Source organism: Schistocerca piceifrons, chromosome 7 (genome assembly GCF_021461385.2).
Source record: "Schistocerca piceifrons isolate TAMUIC-IGC-003096 chromosome 7, iqSchPice1.1, whole genome shotgun sequence".
NCBI classification, from domain to species: domain Eukaryota; kingdom Metazoa; phylum Arthropoda; class Insecta; order Orthoptera; family Acrididae; genus Schistocerca; species Schistocerca piceifrons.
The window spans coordinates 258,783,331-258,802,555 of NC_060144.1; the positions used below are offsets into that span (position 1 = coordinate 258,783,331).

General features: G+C 38.2%; 2 protein-coding genes across 4 annotated transcripts in view; one reads left to right on the plus strand and one right to left on the minus strand.

Moving 5' to 3' along the window:
- Positions 1-2,264: 2,264 nt before the first annotated feature.
- LOC124805015 lies at positions 2,265-3,469 on the minus strand. The gene is made up of 3 exons (XM_047265421.1): positions 3,160-3,469; positions 2,851-3,078; positions 2,265-2,620 (listed from the first exon to the last, which is right to left on the minus strand). Exons 1-3 carry the CDS (start codon positions 3,310-3,312, stop codon positions 2,492-2,494), a joined length of 510 nt encoding a protein of 169 aa, XP_047121377.1. The 5' UTR covers positions 3,313-3,469; the 3' UTR covers positions 2,265-2,491.
- A 49-nt stretch (positions 3,470-3,518) lies between these two features.
- The window catches only part of LOC124805014 (FAST kinase domain-containing protein 1, mitochondrial), a 41,901-nt gene continuing 26,194 nt past the window's right edge, over positions 3,519-19,225 (plus strand). For 2 of the 3 annotated variants that reach the window (XR_007017390.1, XM_047265419.1), the window contains exons 1-4: positions 3,519-4,666; positions 8,777-9,063; positions 17,908-18,275; positions 18,351-18,833. Coding sequence is in view for 2 of the 3 variants with exons in the window: in XM_047265419.1 (XP_047121375.1) it covers positions 3,820-4,666; positions 8,777-9,063; positions 17,908-18,275; positions 18,351-18,833 (1,985 nt within the window). In the remaining variant the exon portion in view is untranslated. The remainder of the gene's footprint in view (positions 4,667-8,776; positions 9,064-17,907; positions 18,276-18,350; positions 18,834-19,225) is intronic. The other variant, XM_047265420.1, reaches the window with a different exon arrangement.

Consider the following 19,225-nt stretch of genomic DNA (forward strand, 5'->3'; position numbering starts at 1 on the left):
CAATAGATATACCAATTTTTGATACTGCATAATGACACTAACAATAAACATGTTTATTGCACACTATGTATTGGAAAATGTTCTATCACACATAAAGGAAAGGGTGAAGTTAAAGACCACAGCTAAATACAGGTGTGCTATTAATGCCACTACATCACAAAACATATGAGCTTTCTTTTTTAAAGCCAAAGATGGGAATTGTAACCTGGAGTCTGCTGTTAAACAGGCTATGCTTTCATTCCCCACAGCTAGATATGAAGTCAGTTTCAAAACATCTATAACAACAAACTGAACATAGAATTAAATCAGCAATAAACACATTTTACTACTAATTCTAAACTTAAAAATGAATCTATTGCCCATAACTGCCAACATAAAAATGACTTGCTTGAAACTCTTCCAACATTATTCTCACAAACAGCCCTCCACAAGTCCAATGAATCACTAACACCACCCGAACACAATCTAGGGACAAATATTTCACACCAGAGTGTGACATCACATACTCCAACTTTCTGTCTGCAAGCATAACCTATTTCACATAATCCACACCGTAAAACTGTCACACACTACCACACTGTAAGGTCACTTGTCACAGCAGACAGATTGAACTGAAAACTTCAGTTGAACACCTCCTCCCCCCCAATCAAATTTGAGCAGAAGAAATTTTCATATGGCCATCTATCGCTCCGTGTGTTCTCTGGGCAATAAATTTTAGATTATAATGCATGTGGTTTCATATGGCTGCCAGGTCTATACAACTTCATAACATTGTTAAGAAAAAAATGGCACACCCATTCCATGTAGTTTTCGTACAAGCAACATACATCAAAAATTAAACATATGCCTGTATTTATTCTACTGTGAAGTGTTCAAATGTTGAGCAACTTGCATACCTACTGACAGCAAACTAAACAGCTCCCTGCCTTATTCATGCCTAATCCTATCTTACTTTGAATATACTTTTTTCTGTAATGTATCCGACTTGTATGATACTGTAAAACTGAAAGGTGTAAGGACAATAAGTAAAGAAATAAAATAAGTATTGCCCAGAAATTCATCAAATGCAAGGAGAGGAAGGGGGGACCTATGGTTTAAATTAGCACATCATTTAAGTTCTGTATTTATGAGTTAAAAATAAGTGCAGTACTAGATTAGTCAAAAAGATTAAATTCTTTCATTTATCATGTTCTTAGATTCCACTGCGAATATGGAACAAGTCAATGCATACCTCAAGCAATGAGAAGAAGCTGACAAACCAATATCATGTAATTACTCATAACTGTATTGCTATATACTATTTGTGTTTACGTATGATCTAAGTGACATTCATTTCCACATTGCATAAATTGAACTATGAGGGTGAACCGTCAGCAATGCAGAGCGAATTAATGTATAGATTAGCAAAGAGAGAACTAAAGGCTGCACTGATAACTCCTGCTACCAACTATTTGTGCTCACTCAAATAATTTTACTTACTATATTAACAGGAAAGCTGTTTAGAAACAAGTTGTTAAAGTAGGAAACAAGGCTCTACTTTGAAAAAAGCAGCTGTTCTCTGATATACTAGAAACTTTTGTTTACTTATTATCTGAAGCATAAATGTTATTTTTTTCACAAATTTCAATCATAAAGTTTAGTTGCACACTTCAATATCCCCTCCTCCACCAAATCAGTCTTCTGAAACACCACAAATTCTTCTTCGATCTTCATGGCACTTACATTCAAAATACTCATTTACTTTGTTCAATATATTTCAATCTGTTTTCCCAACAATTTTCACCCTCTATCTAAATTTCATAGCATACCAGTTGGGTAACTCGATCATAAGAAATGTGCACACCTAGTACCGACAATGGCAGTGGGGTGAGTTTTCTTTTTATATACACACATTAAACATATTTATATTAAGGACAAATTACAACTGAAGCACCAGATTTTTTTCTATTCGTGGTTTTTCTCACTAAAGGAGGGAACAAAAAATTATTCGGACATTCCCTAGAGTCTGTAGTACTTTTCAACACATTTTGCTCTTGCTGTACACAATGATAGTATGTTTCACAAGCATACATTTTCTGTTTTTCTTCCCAAAATATCTCCATGTCACAAATTTACTGCAACAAAATTACTTGCCATGAAAAACAGTCTCTCAAATTATTTTCATCTGCCTTGTTGTCTAAGGAAAGCGAAATTTTGGAGACAGACAGACCTAGTACACAAAAGTTTAGATAATTTTGTGGGAATAAGAGTACTGAATATCATCATTTACATAGAATAACCTTTATTTCACACATTAAATGCTTCACTGCTTACAAAACTTCCAACAATGATTCATGCTTACAAATACAATTAAGGCCTTTAACAAAACAGCAATGAGATCAGTGTTCCTGTAAGCCACAAACCTCTCGACATTCATATCACTATTGTTAATCTATCAAACTTTGCATGGGGTTACAATTAGCTCCTGATCCTCTTAAAACAACACAGAATATCAACGTCTCAACAACATATCCATATATGCACCAGATAAGAGATCAGTTTCTTCAACTCCTAATTTCCTCCTAATATCTTCAGCCACTGCTTGACCTTCTTCCATGCGCTGGTCTTCGGTAAGAACAACCTGTACAGTGAACAGACACAATTAATAGTTTTTCAATAAACCTGCTCTGATACCTGAAAAATGATTGCTGTATTTGATTGCTTTCTTTGTTAAATGAAGTCTTCACAACTATTTGTTTCCTTATGTCTCTCAACATGATACATGGCAGTTGAAAGCTCATTAAAAGTACTTTAATGCTACAAACTTCTGTCAAATGAAGCATTATATACTTAACACATTAAAAAACCAACCTCCAACTCCATAAATTTTCCTAAGCCAAAGACTTCATCAATATGTATTCTTGTGTTACCCACAAGGTAGAGCCTTCGAGTTTTCTTTACAGTTCCTTTAATTCCCAATGCTTGAGCCAATACTGGTCCTGGGTTCGAACCAGGTGGAAAATCAGCTCTCGTGAACTCACATACTTTAGGTCCTTCAGTATCTGCTCTCTCGTAACATATTAACTGTGATGTTCCATCCTACAACGCAAACAACACAAAAAATGAATTATTTTTCTCGAAAGTAATAAGTGAACGGTAACTTACCGCTTAGCGAAATACCTCAAATTTTCTAAGTTTCAGTCTTCCTCGAGGCACATTATAAAACGTATCTTCCTGTTTTATAACTTCGCCTTTGGAGTTACTAAGCTGTTCTGCCCTCGAGATGAGTTCTGCGAGGTTCCTGACTTTAGCTTTTATCTCTACGTTCCTCATCTCACCGTGTAGTAGCCAACCACTCCACCAAATTAACAAAACACAGCGTAGCTGCCCACGCGAATAATAAGTAACAAGCTGTTTACGGAAACCGCTCACCGAACATAAGTTGTCACCAAGGAAATTCAAGCTGAAAGAATCACGGAAGAGCTCTTCAGTAAACACATCTTTGCAGATATTACACAATCACCTGTACACATGCAAAGATATTATAGCATGAAGAGACCGATGTAAACAGTTATTGGGGGAAGTGTGGTGTGCTCGTGGTGTTCCAAACATGGTGAAGGTGAAAAGTAAACAAAGCTGCGTTTCAGTGATGACATTCGCTTGACTGTTGTTCGAAATCGACTAGGATGTTACTTGTAAGGAGAAGACTAACCAGTGTTATTTGAGGGATTCGCTGCGCTCAGATAATTGTAGATCTAAGATACAACACTAACAGAGAGGAGAGGAGAGGAGGGAACGAACTATATATTGTTATTCACATGTATCACTTAAGAGATTTGTATGATGTGTGCATGGCAGAGGTTTGGTTCAACAATAATGGAAAAAAACATACGCCTGACATATAATTTGCTCCATGAGAGATGTATGAGAATATGTGCCGTTCTGAGCACTGTAAAATCACCACATTGCCGAATTCACAGGGGTAACAATCAGACTGCAGTTGAAGTTATGAGCAAGAATGTTTCTCTTAGATATTTAGCACATTCTGCAGACAGTGATGACAGCGAATCAGATGAATTTAGTGAACAGGATGATGATCCAGACTATGAAAAACTTAAGGAAATGAGTGAATCTTTGAGAAACTTCTTGTATCCAGATTCTGAAGACCCTCTGTTGCTCAAATTGAAGACCTGTATGTCAGTACAGGAAGTATTTAAGATTATTAGACCCACAGAGCTTCAACTTACTTCCCAACATGTGAGCCAAGCTGTGTTAGTGCTGTGGGATCTGCAGAAAATATTTTACAGGGTGTATGCCAAAGAAGAAGACGAGGCCAAGTTTTATACCCCAGCAGTAGGCACATCAGACTCACTGAGACATTATATTAATGTTGTCAGTAATCATGAAGATTTTAAACATTTGATAGAGCTTGTAAATAGAACTTATCTTCAAATGACACCTGATGCTGCAACATGTACATTACTGTATTTAAGAAAGATGGACGTACACTTGACACATCCAGTTATGCAAAATTTAGTGGCATATTGTGCTTCACTCATTGAGTCATTATCAACACATTTCCCACTTACTGCCTTATCCAGGTTTACAGTGGCAGTTTATATACCAAATAGTATTTGGACATGCATGATTCTAAAAGAAGTTATTCCACTCATTTACAGTGCACTAGGTAAGTCAAGAGGTTGTTATATAGGGATTTTTTCCTTCTATTTGCTGCTAATACCTGTTTTGTTATTTAATGTATATATCATTTGGTAGATGTCAATCAACTTTACAGCTGTTCCTATGTTTAAAGCAGTTATTTTACTGTATCCAGTATAGGGTACTGAGTCAATGAGCTGGTGATAAACTTACACAAATCTGCTGAGGAAACGTTGCCAAACATCTCCAAAGAATGGGAATGAACATTAACCGACCTGCCTCATAAGAAACGGCAGAAATCTACCCTAAACAAGTACAAAAGAATTATTTTCCTTCCTATTCACTATAAAATTCATATCAAGGCTTCACTTAATAGCTTAGATAAACAAAAATACTGTCTTTTTACGTAGATAATAACAGGCAAGATCCAAAAGAGGAGCTTATGTGTAGAACAAGTTCTAGATCTTAACACCAAGTGTCAAACACAAATTCAAATTGTAGTGTCCAGAAAGTTGGCATAGGCTTATAAATCCATCAACAAACAAACATTGTATAATGTGTGCCTGTGAAAGTTTTCACAGCATGTCAGTGCGATAAAATCTTGATGGGTTTCTTGGTGTATAAGATCACAACTTGAGCATGACATTTTGGAAAGGCTACTATCGCTTCCCATCTTCTAGTAAAGTGACTTCAGCTGAAGATGGGAAAAAAGAGAGTAGCCTTTCTGAAATGTTGCACTCACACTGTGATCTTATGTGGCAAGAAAGCTGTGACCGTTGTGTTACATGTCAGAGGAATTTCTAATTGATAAAAAGACAAGGGGATCAGCCAAACTACCGAAATCAACATCTAAAGTAACATTTTCAAATAACGGCTTGCATTGGCTAAAGGAATGAGTGGCCCCAATCACTTGTCAATTACGTTCTAGGAAAAAAAGCTTAAAAATGGCAGATTGAAACTAAAAGCATAAATATTGGCATGTGTTTAAAAAATAAACTTGATTCTCTAGCACTCTCTGATGACACTAAAATTCTCTGCTGCATTATACTGCAAGCGGTCAGGTCTGTAGTGAACTCCATTAAGTAACAGCAAATGCTGGGTGTTGATTTTCAATGAATGGTAACAGACCAGAAGTCAACAACAACCTTTGGTCACAAAACTGATGTATATCCGCAAACTGGAAGGTGCAATAACTTAGATGGCATCTTTTAACCAGCAGGGTTAAACTAGCTACATGGTATGGACAGTTCAGAAAGTGTTTACATAGGCAAACTGAAGAGTAAGCAGGCAAGTACCTACTCTCAGAACCCAGCTACATCACGAACAGTACCTACAGGCTTCTCCAGTAGCTTATAGCAACTCTTGTGCAGTGAGCATTTTAAATCAGTGGCGATGTGGTGCTCAGACACTCCTGGTGGGTGTTTGTTGCATATTAGTTGGAAGAAAACACAGCCACACCAGTGGCCCATTGAAGAAACTGTTATTTGTGGGAAGCTTGATGGCCCTGTTCAGGTGTTTGCTGACTTACTTATTCTGTATTATTTTGAAAGAACTAAAGGGGTAGCATATTTTAGTCATTGTTGGCAAACTTGTTTATGGAACATTTGCAGGAAGAAGCCTTGCAGGCATCAATATATAAACAAACATGTTTTCTTTTTCCTGCTACCTGAATGGCATGTTTGCCATATAACCACTTGGAATACAAAAACTAAGTAAGTTATTGCAATATTTCCATTCATGCCATCTCAGTGTCCAGTTTGTTATGGAATTAGAGAGAGAAAGAACAGGTAAAATTCTTATATGTCATTATTAAGTGAGGTAATATGGTTCACCTGTCATTGTCCATCATGAAAACATGTGGTCTATATACTTTGGGGTGCAGAACATGTGGCATTTCACAAAACTGGATATACCAGATTTCAAATTGGAAGGGAACTTATGTGTGAAGCTAATATGTGAAGAGAGTAAGAATAAAATTCAAAGCCAATGGCCTACTGTCTGATGCATACTTAAGAAATAACAAGCATGTGACATGCCCATTGGAAGCAATCAACCTATTCAGAAACACGAAAGATGGCACATGCTTAGGAATTTGCAGAATTATGTTTCCATTTGCTATGTAGTATTTTGGCCGAAAAACTATGGCAATGGAGATCTAATACCTGCAGCACAAACAACACGTCACTGATACTACCAAGTAACTTACCGGTTGCTTAACAGTTCTCACAGAATTTGGAGTTCCATGAGCTGCAATGCAATAGGAATCATGGCATATATGACTAGGTTTATGAGACAGCGCACAGAGGTGACTGGGATTGGTAGGCTGGAAACTTTGTCAACAAAGATGGCATTTTCAACTTAATTATGACCTCAGGTATTGATTGTAAATAAGTGAAAGAACATCAGTAGTTTCACATGAGCCCAGAAACAAGAGAACCAGCTCTTTCCCATCTGCACACCAGCAAAATTAGAGCTCCTAGAGTTTTGTAATTTACTGAGTTATTATTATTATTACTATTATTATTATTATTATTTTTTTTTTTTTAAATACCAAGTTCAAGCGTGGTGATGTATAAGCACTAATAATCTGTAGTCTGTTACTGTTGCACCACAGGCTGTAGTATTTCATGCAAACTCTGTGTTTTATTGCTTGATGATATGCATGTTTGAAGTAATAATATAATACACAGGAAGTGAGACCAAAATTATTTATGCCCTTTGAATGTTCATTAATGACAGAGAGACATTGAAAAGATGGGATTACAATGGAAGCTGCAATAGTCATGTTGTTTGTACATGAATGTGTGTACCGGTACTGCTTTTCCTGCTAGTCTTTGGCATTATCATTAATAGCAGTCATAATAATTTAACTAAAATTTTATTATATCTGAGTTTCAGAGATTGATAAGAAAGTGTCGTGTGGTAGCTCAAATTTGTAGATTTGGGTTTTTACCTATTTATTTTATTTTCTCTGAGGCTCACAACATGGTAAACGTCTTGTAATGACATCTTAATAATGGTACTGAACCTGAATGCTGCTGTAATTGATCTTATTTAATTGCTGTAGATTATAAGGGTCAATGGAAGCATCCGATTAAACCTTTCTGCTTTGACCCTTGATGTAATAGTGTTGTGATGTGTGACCTCAATACGGCACAGAGTGTTGGAGTTGGTTGTGTGTTGGTACTTACATCCGTATTGCATCATGGCACTCTCTCTGTCTTATAATCTTTATTGCTGCATAAGAATCTTCAATTGCAGCCTAATTTTATTTGTTAGTTGTTTAATTTAATTTTCACTTATGATTGAGAAATGTCAGCATAGGTCCTTTATGAATGGTATAAACTGTTGCAGTTTTGACAGCTACAGTTGACAACTAATCCAACATAAAAAGATTATACTACCATGCCGTAGATCATTACGGTAAATAGACAGATAATCAAACAAATTATAACTCTACAGGACTGCTGGATTAGTTGTCAGTTGTAGCTGTCAGAACTACAACAGTACATACCATCAATTAAAAGCCTAAGCTGACATTTTTTAACAACAGCAGTCAGATGTAAAACTTACATTAAATGATTAACAAATAAAATTACGATGCAATTGAAGATCCTTATGCAGCAATAAGAACGTAAGACAGCGAGAGTAGCGTGATGCAATATGGATATAAGTACTAACACAATCAAACAAAATATTTATTAGTTATCATTTTACAACTGTTAACAATGTGTATTTGCCAGCAGATAACCTGAAAATGGTCATAAAGCTGAAACAGGCCTATTGCTACTATAGCAAACATCGGTTACGGTAGCGTTCTGGTTCAATACTATTATTAGATTTTTATGCTTGTGATGCGCAATTGGATTGCATCCAGCAGAAATTCGTTAACATTCAAAGAGAAATAATGCTACTTTTGGTAAAGCTTCATTATTCTTTTTACATTTATCAGTTGTGTTATATACCCATAGTAATCACAGAATGAAAACATCCTGCCATTAATGTTAAGAAAGTGTAATGTGTGGTTAATGTGGAGTTCTTCCAGTAGAACAAAAGCTTATAGTAACGTAAAGTTGTATATATTGTGCTGTATTTTTCCAACTCCTTTGATAAATTAGAACAATTACTTTTTCCCCAGATAGATGTGAAAATATACAAGACTTCCACTTAATAACAGTGTGCATGAAAAATGCACATGCTCTGCTGAACTGGTCTTTTATAAAATTATACAAGGATATAGCAGAGGGACTGGTGTCAAGAGGAGAAATGACAGCTCAGGGGACAAGGACAATTCTTAAGGCTGCTGTATTTCTCAGTCTTCCACAATGGTCACAAAAAAACGCTTCAACAATAAAGATTCTGTTGTTGTCTTTGAAGGGAAAAGTCTCAGAACTAACTCCAGAGGAGTTGTTTATGCTGCATAAGGTAATTTCTGTATGTTTATAAATTTTTGATCACTGCTTCAGGAGAAAGAGTTAGTTTTTAAACTCTTATAAACTATTCATTGTTGATGCCGTTGGGTATTAAGCCTCAGTTCCCATTATAACTCTATTTCTAATTATGCTCTGTAGCTAATTTAATAAAAATAATTTGCAGATAGATGAAAAGTGGATACTTAAAAATCACCAAAATACGAGGTGCATTCAAGTTCTAAGGCTTCCAGTTTTTCTTTTCTAATTAACTACTCACCCGAAATCGATGAAACTGGCGTTACTTCTCGACGTAATCGCCCTGCAGACGTACACATTTTCACAACGCTGACGCCAGGATTCCATGACAGCGGCGAAGGCTTCTTTAGGAGTCTGTTTTGACTACTTGAAAATCGCTGAGGCAATAGCAGCATGGCTGGTGAATGTGCGGCCACGGAGAGTGTCTTTCATTGTCAGAAAAAGCCAAAAGTCAGTAGGAGCCAGGTCAGGTGAGTAGGGAACATGAGGGATCACTTCAAAGTTGTTATCACGAAGAAACTGTTGCGTAACGTTAGCTCCATGTGCGGGTGCGTTGTCTTGGTGAAACAGCACACGCGCAGCCCTTCCCGGACGTTTTTGTTGCAGTGCAGGAAGGAATTTGTTCTTCAAAACATTTTTGTAGGATGCACCTGTTACCGTAGTGCCCTTTGGAACGCAATGGGTAAGGATTACGCCCTCGCTGTCCCAGAACATGGACACCATCATTTTTTCAGCACTGGCGGTTACCCGAAACTTTTTTGGTGGCGGTGAATCTGTGTGCTTCCATTGAGCTGACTGGTGCTTTGTTTCTGGATTGAAAAATAGCATCCACGTCTCACCCATTGTCACAACCGACGAAAAGAAAGTCCCATTCATGCTGTCGTTGCGCGTCAACATTGCTTGGCAACATGCCACACGGGCAGCCATGTGGTCGTCTGTCAGCTTTCATGGCACCCACCTGGATGACACTTTTCGCATTTTCATGTCGTCATGCAGGATTGTGTGCACAGAACCCACAGAAATGCCAACTCTGGAGGCGATCTGTTCAGCAGTCATTCGGCGATCCCCCAAAACAATTCTCTCCACTTTCTCGATCATGTCATCAGACTGGCTTGTGCGAGCCCGAGGTTGTTTCAGTTTGTTGTCACACGATGTTCTGCATTCATTAAACTGTCGCACCCAGGAACGCACTTTCGACACATCCATAACTCCATCACCACATGTCTCCTTTAACTGTCGATGAATTTCAATTGGTTTCACACCACGCAAATTGAGAAAACGAATGATTGCACGCTGCTCAAGTAAGGAAAACGTCGCCATTTTAAGTATTTAAAATAGTTCTCATTCTCGCCGCTGGCGGTAAAATTCCATCTGCCGTACAGTGCTGCCATCTCTGGGACGTATTGACAATGAATGCGGTCTCATTTTAAAACAATGCACATGTTTCTATCTCTTTCCAGTCCGGAGAAAAAAAAATCGGAGGCCTTAGAACTTGAATGCACCTCGTAGGTCCAGTTAGAGAACAGTTAGTAGGCTCTCATAAAGTTAATTGTAATGGGAATTCAGTTGTAACAGTTTTCTTCTTCTACATGTTCATCTATGCTCAGCAAACCACTGTGAAGTGCATGACAGAGGGTATTTCTCATTGTACCATTTATTAGGGATCTTCCTTTTCCACTTGCGAATGGAGCGTGGGAAGAATGACTGCTGTGTGCACGCTGTAATTAGTCTAATCTTAAATGAAATGATTATTAAATCGACACCCTAGCTGCAAACAGGTGTTCATATACATCATTGGGGACATGTTGAAAATGTGTGCCCCGACCGGGACTCGAACCCAGGATCTCCTGATTACCTGGCAAATGCTCTATCCATCTGAGCCACTGAGGGCAGAGAGGATAGTGCGCGTGCAGGGACTTATCCCTTTCACGCTCCCCATGAGACCCACATTCCCAACATGTCCACACCACTACATTCAGAGTGCGCCTAATAGATGTTTGCCCGTAACACTTGTTACTCATGGCAGATTAATTTACCAAGTTCAGTACGAGTGTGGGGCATAGCGTATACGTTCGCACAAGAAGGTCAATGGACGGGTAGCCATGTAAGCAGGAGATCCCGGGTTCGAGTCCCGGTCGGGGCACACATTTTCAACATGTCCCCAATGATGTATATCAACACCTGTTTGCAACTAGGGCATCAATTTAATTATCATTTCATTCTAGAGAAGCTGCACGCTCATCAATGGTATCTGTTCTTTCGGGAACAGATACTACCTTCATATATAGTTAAAATATGGCTATCCGGCTATTGACCTTCTTGTGCGAATGCACACGCTATGCCCCAACTCGTATGGGACATGGAATATTAATATGCCACGAGTAATGAGTGTTATGGGCAAACACCTATTAGGCACACTATGAATGTAGTGGTGTGGACATGTTGGGAATGTGGGCCTCCCGAGGAGCGTGCAAGGGATAAGTCCTTGCAGGCGCACTATCCTCTGTGCCCTTGGTGGCTCAGATGGATAGAGCGTCTGCCATGTAAGCAGGAGATCCCAGGTTAGTCCCGGTCGGGGCACACATTTTCAGCATGTCCCCAATGATTTATATCAAAGCCTGTTTGCAGCTACGGTGTTGATTTAATTGTTATTTCATTCTAGAGAAGCTGCACGGTCATCAATGGTATCTGTTCTTTTTGGAACAGATACTACCTTCATGTATAGTAGCCTAATCTTGGCGTAGCAATCCGTATTTGATGATAAGTATGGGGGTTGTTGTATATTATAAGATTCCTGATTTAAAACTGGTTCTGGAAACATTGCAAGTAGACTTTCATAGCATATTTTGCTTCTATCTTAAAGCATACACTAGCTCTGTTGTATGTATTCAGTTTCCCCTGTTAGTCCTAAATGGTACAGATACCACATATTAAAGCGATACAGATGCCACATATTCAAGGAATATTCAAGGATCAATCACACAAGTGTTTTTTGAGCAGTATACTTTTTAGATTGATTGTATTTACCTTTCTTCATTACGGTGAAACACATCTCATAGCTCTTCAGTTATGCATTTTACAGGCCATGTTCACTAGACTTTCTTTTTTTTTTTTTTTCTTCAAATGAATTTTTGTGTCATCAGTCATCTGACTGGTTTGATGTGGCTCACCGTGAATTCCTATCCTGTGCCAACCTCTTCATCGCAGCGTAGCAATTGAAACTTCTGTCCTTGATTATTTGCTGAATGTATTTCAATCTCTGTCATCCCTTACAGTTTATACCTTCCATAGTTTCCTCTAGTACCATGAAGTGTTTCCTTGAAGTCTTAACAAGTGTTCTATCATACTGTGCCTTTCCCTTGCCAGTGTATTCCATATAATCATTTCCTTGCAGCCTCTGTGGAGAACTTCCTCATTTCTTACCTTATCAGTCCACCCAATTTTCAACATATTTCTGTAGCACCACACCTCAAATGCTTCTATTATCTTCTGTTCTGGTCTTCCCACAGTCCAAATCTCTCTGCCACACAATGCTGTGCTCCAAACATTCATTCACAGAAGTCTTCCTCAAATTAAGACCTTTGTTTGATAATAGTAGATTTCTGTTGGCTAGGAATGACCTTTTTACCAATGCTGATGTGCTTTTTATGACCTTGCTCCATCCGTCATGGGTTATTTTGCTGTCTAGGTAGCAGAATTCCTTTACTTCATCTACTTTATGATTGCCAATTATAATATTAAGTTTCCCACTGTTCTCATTTCTGCTAATTCTCATAACTTCCATCTTTCTTCAATTTATTCTCAGTTCATATTCTGTACTCATTAGGCTATTCATTCCATTCAGCAGATCTTGTAATTCTTCTTCACTTTCACAGAGAACAGCAATGTCATTAGCAAATTTTATCATTGGTATCGTTTCACCTTGAATTTTAATTTTGTTCTTGAATCTTCCTTTTATTTCCATCATTGCTTTTTCAACCTATAGTTTGAACAGTATGGGCAAAAGGCTACATACAGTCCTGTCTTACACCCTTTCTAATCTTAGCACTATATTCTTGGTCTTCCACTCCTATTGTTCCGCCTTCATTCTTGTACATATCGTATATTACCCACCTTTCTTAGGATTCTGAACATCTTGCATCATTTCAAATTGTCAAATACTTTCTCCAGATCAACAAATCCTATGAACATGTCTTGTTTTGTCTTCATTCTTGCTTCCAATATCAAGTACAATATCAGAACTGCCTCTCTGGTACCTTTACCTTTCCTAAAGCCAAACTGGTCATCATCTAACATATCCTCCAATTTCTTTTCCTTTCTTCTGTATATTATTCTTGTCGGCAACTTGGATGTCGGAGCTGTTAAGTTGATTGTGCATTTGTCAGCTCTTGTACCTTGGGAATTATATGGATGACATTTTTCCTAAAGTCTGATTGGTATATCACTAGGCTCATACATTCTGCATACCAAAATGAATAGTTGTCTCTTCCCCAAAGGATTTTAGAAATTCGTAGGGAATGTTCCCTATTCCTTCTACCTTATTGGATTTTAAGTCTCCCAAAGCTCTTGTAATTCGTCAGTTCTTGTAACCTTGGGTATTGTATGGATGACATTTTTCCTAAAGTCTGATTGGCATATCGCTACATTCTGCACACCAAAATGAGTAGTTGTCTCTTCCCCTAAGGATTTTAGAAATTCTGATGGAATGCTTTGTGTCCTCAGTGGCTCCTTTGGATGGAGCGTCTGCCATGTAAAGCGGGAGATCTTGGGTTCGAGTCCTGGTTGGGGTACACATTTTTAACTGTCCCCATTGATATTTATTAACACCTGTAAGCAGCTACAAAAGGCCTGGATTTCAATGTAATTTCATTCTTTGATAGCTGCAAGATCACCAATGACGTCAGTTCTTTTGTTTCGACACCGTATTTATATAAAAAGGGCATTGTCAGGAATGCCTCAGGGAAGCATGATAGAACCACTTTTGTTCACTGTATACACAAATGATCTAATGGATAAGGTGAACATCAGTCTGTGGCTGTTTACTGATGACACTGTGTTTGTGGCACTCATTGTTGAGTGGTTGTGGGAGGTTACAGGATGACTTAGACAGAAATTCAATTTGGTGTGATGGATGGCAGCATGCTGTAAATGTAGAAAACTGGAAGTTAATACAGATGTGTTGGAAAAACAATGCTGTAAAGTTTGAACACAGTCACGTTGATTAAATATCTAGCTGTACTGTTGCAAAGTGATGTGAAATGGAATGAATAAGGAAGCCAAGGTAAGTCAGATGGTCGACTTTGGTTTATGGGGAAAGTTTTAGGAAAATGTTGCTCATCTACAAAAGCAACCACATATAGAACATTTATGCAACCCATTCTGGAGCACTATTCAAGTGTCTGGGATCCCTACCAGGTGAGATTAAAGAAAGACATCAAAGCAGTTGACAGGGACGCTGCTACATTTGTTAGTGGTAGAGTCAGTTAACATGTGAATGTTAATAAGATGATTTGCAAACTTAAATGGAAATTGCTGGAGGGAAGGCAACATTCTTTTCATGAAACACTGTTGAGAAAATTTAGAGAACAGGCATTTGTAGCTGGCTGCAGAATGATTTTACTGCCAGCAACATACATTTTGCATAAAGACTGTGAAGACAAGATGAGAGACTTTAGACTCTTTCTTTTGTACTCTGTTTGCAAGTGGAATAGGAGAGAAAGTGACTAGTAGCGGCACATGGTACTTTCTGCCACACACCAAATGTTAGCATACAGAATATTTGTGTGGATGTAGAGAAATTCACAAAACCTCTTGAAATCAGTCTTTACTGAAGTGTACCCATTGTCCTGCAACTACGCCTCACTATTAAGTATAGGAAGGATGTGGTAAAATGCAGAGATATTAGGTGAACAGATTATGCAGAGCTTCAGGAGGATTGGGTGGTTGAGGGGTTGTTGAAGTGTGAAATACAATGTGATGTGTGAATAGTACTATAGAAGAAACACATACATTTGACCCACTAGCTTTGTCAGGTCTATTAAATATGAGTTTCTTAGGCTTGAACCCCACAAGGTGTTACAAGCAATGGAAATTCGGGTACCAAAGGACAGGGTTAGAAAAGGAGCTACAGTATAGCCACTCTTGCTAAAGGAACAACAAGTACTTCTCCCAATCTCTGTTTCTGTAATTGCTCAGTTTATCACCAAGTGTGAAGCAAAAATGTTTAACCTGCCTGGAAGAGCCAAAAATCGAATTCCAACCTCTTTCGTAATATTGCTGGAGAAGAACATCAGAAATCAACACACACTTGAACTCTGGATCCTGAGTTAACAAAGTGTTTGTGCCAGTGCAAATAAAGTTCCACATGAGCTTGCTGATAACTCCAAAGTGATTTCCTGTGATCAGAGAAGTCTCAGCCCATGACATGTGAACGCCTTTGGAAGGGAAACCACTTAAATGTACCTGTGCCTCAGCCTCAATTGTCTCCATTTAACTGGAAAGACAAGTAGGCGAGGGGAAATAATGAAATGGCAAGAAAACAGTGAAAACAATCACATCATAACTAAGACACCTGTTACACAACATGATGAAGAATGTAATGGATTTTGAGGTTTCTGGAATGGGCTCTTTGGCTCTAAGTACAAAAGAGGGAGTCAGAAACCTCTGCAATTGATAAATGCCTCCTTTACTACAATGAGTTCAGTACACATGTGGAGAAATTGAAGCTTTTACCATGTAAAAGAGCCTTGTACTTGTGTCAACAGAAGACATATTGATGCCCTTACGTCGAAGCAATACTCACTCCACTGAAAGAATACTGCCAGGCAGCATGATATTACATGTGAATGATACAGACCATTTCTGTCCCTTTTGCAGTAGCTGTTCAACCAGGCACTGAAAGAGTGCAATAATCTGTAATGTTATACTATGTATATTAATTTGTGACCTCAAAAAGCCTTGTTCAAAGACATTTTCCATGACACTCTTTAACCATTCATACTTGTAGGAGATTTCAATGTACTATACAGTTCTTTGTCAGATTATCCAATTACTCAAATTTTTGAGGTTCTTATTGTGTCAGAAAAGCTATGACTTCTAAATAAGGATGATAATACTTGCTTTAGTTATGCAGTGATATCAATCTCTGTCGTTAACCTTTCGTTCTTCCCTCCTGCTATCGCAGGTATTGCTCAGTTTGAAGCAGTTAATGATTCGCATTCAAGTGACCATCTCTGTATCTAAATCCACTTCTCTGCTAGAACAGTTCCCATAAGCAAGCCTCCATGATGAATATTCAGTAGAGTAAGACAGATGCTGTGCAGTCAACTTATAAGTTTTGAACCTCAGAACAATACACAGTGCTAGGAGGTTAACATTATGTGTGACCCATTGTCCCTCCAGTGTATATATCAGAAAGTTTTTAGACTGGCTTAAGAGGCAGCTTGCACTCAGCATAATGTTGGGTACTCTTGAAAGATATGGGAAGCATTCAGGAGGATTACTAGCAAACAAGGCAAGTCTCTAGTTTCTGCTGTATTGAGCTATGTGTTGTCTCCAAACCAAATATTTAGATATTGTCCTGACAGTGATAGTGTATACCACTTTGGTAAATGCTTCTGAAGGAAACTGAGTTCCTCCATCCCTTAGGCTTTAATGGAGTGGGGCAGCTGGAACTTCCAATCCAACACTGCTGAAGAATTGCTCCTTCTATGTGAAATCTGGATTTTGCAATGTCGGGGGACCATGTACACTACAAAAAATGACAGTCAGATCCATTACAGCATGGTATGGAGTGTTAAAAAGAAGGTGAAAGACATCCTCCTAGCTGCTTTGGATGAGTCATGGAGTGAAGCAGCCTTGTTCCCCAACCTGGAGCTATTATTACTAGATAGCTATCATAGAATAGACGCTTCATGAGGTGTGTGGCAAAGACTCTGGAATGTATGGCTAACAAACGTATGAGCTGGGACCTAGAATCCAGCAAACTACCGTTTTGTTTCCACTGTGGGATCAGGAGATATTGCTCAATCCTCAACAACCTTTCACTGGCTTGACATATGGCACAACACTATTCTCAATTCACACAGCTTTGTCCCTCCATCTTGCTCATGTTTCCAACAGAAGAAATGGAATCCATGTTCGTTCCCCCCCCCCCCTTTTATTCAAAGAGTAAAAGTGATATGTGGAGTTAATGAATGGACATGTCCATGTGTGATTCTGCCTACTGCAGGTAGGATTAAGAAATTTTCGTGAGCAAAACATTCAAAAAATGAGGTTGTACCTCCCTTACTTGCCTTTCCATTCACCAAGCATTTAATATTTGAATTAATCACTTTAAAAAAAAAAAATTACTATGTAACAGAAATTTCATAGGATTCCACCCCACTTGCCACCACAGTTGCTCTCCTAATTTCAAATATATAAGATTCACAACAATTGTATTGAAAAGAACATCTGTAATTTCTTTGTGTTGATTATTTATGCTTTACTTTCATTCCATTCCTTTTATGAGCAGAATCAATGGTCTGTCTGTGATAAGTAACCTACACTTGTAAATACAGTGTTAAATTTTCCACAAATGAAATAATTGCAAACAATGAGAGAATGTCATGGAGTACACTCATATCTGCTTCAGTGTTCTGTGTTCATGAATAAAAAGTATTTGTGTGCCTCAGATATGTCAGTCTGTTTGCTTATTTGAACATTGTTCCTGTTGATGAGATGACCAAGGTTTTGGAACTACATTTTTGCACTTACTGTGTATTTATTTCCCATCACATGGCATCTTTAAGAACAAACTCCAATGCATCATCTTTCTTAGGTTTTTGTCAGTCATCTGGAGCCTGCTGATCTCTTGGAAGAAATAAAATCATGTGCGAATAAGTTTCTTTCAAGAATAAGTAATGATGACAGCAGGTCTGCAGCTACATTGGAAGCAACTGCAAAACTTCTTTCTTGTGTGGTTCCCTTTTCACCACCATCAAAGAAAAATGTTTTTGAAGAGCTGGCAAGGCAGCATATTCAAGATGGCGTCTTCTCATCTTCTCTCCCAACAGTTTTCAAATTGATGTGGCACCTGAAAACACATGACACACGCCTGTGTGATGCCTTTTGGAATAAAATGCTCCAAGATTTAGAAAACTCTGAAGCAGAAAGGGAAGGCTCCCAGTTGCTGAGAACTGCATATAGGTATTTATATATTTGAATGTTACCTGAAATTTTGTCTGTGTAAGTGAATGCTATCATTGTGTCTTTATTTTGCAGGTACATACATTTCAGTAACAGTCTTGGTGGAAAGTATAGGCATTTTGAGTTTGAAAGAAGCTTGCTTCAGTGGCTACTGCATGAAATGGAAAATGGTCTGTCTGGTATAATTCCATCAAAATTTGCAATGATAGCAGCATTTTTGTTAGCTTTTGGCAACACTTTCCAAGGAGAAGTTATTGATGAGGTTTTTATTGCAAGAGTAGTTGACAGATTGGTTGAAATGGCACCACAGTTTACTGCAGTTGACAGCTTGAATATATCTAGAGGATTTCAGCGTGGAGTGGAAATGTGTTATAAGAAGGGTGCTCATAAAATTTTGTTAACTCAGTATGCAAAAGTTAATTCTGTACTTAATACTTGTGCCCAGAGGCATTTGAGTGAGAAAAACTTGGACATTGTAACTATTAATGTGATAGGAAGAGCATTTGTTAATCCCAGAAGCAGCTCGCAGACTGATATTTTTGAACACATCATTGATGGGTATGTTTTCAGTTTATTATTGAGCTGCTACCATTCACAACATAGAAATAAAATTTAAGATTTAGTGATTTTTCATTATTGTACTTCATTCACATTCAGAAAAATTGTTATGATAAGGGACTATTAAAAATTTCAGTTCATAGTACAGTCCAGAATCAATGCGCCAATCAGGCACAATCTCAATGAGCACTGACACAATCATCCCACCGACACACCAGGTTGAAGATACCTGTTTGACAAAACAGTGTGTCCTGCTGCAGGAAGAAGTCTGTAAGTGCCAGCTGCACATGCCTATCTGCCAGGAATCGTCAGCCTAAGGGATTTTTTTACCAGACCAAAGGCATGATAATCACTTGAGAAAAGATCAGGACTATATGATGGTTGCTCGAGTC

Bases quoted from the DNA above. Each gene is read 5' to 3' on its own strand.
- LOC124805015 (XM_047265421.1), bottom strand. From the start codon at position 3,312: ATGAGGAACGTAGAGATAAAAGCTAAAGTCAGGAACCTCGCAGAACTC. The intron at 3,079-3,159 runs GTATTTCGCTAA...TTTGCGTTGTAG, and splicing joins TGAAACTTAGAAAATTTGAG to GATGGAACATCACAGTTAAT. The intron at 2,621-2,850 runs GTTGGTTTTTTA...TTCACTGTACAG, and splicing joins GAAAATTTATGGAGTTGGAG to GTTGTTCTTACCGAAGACCA.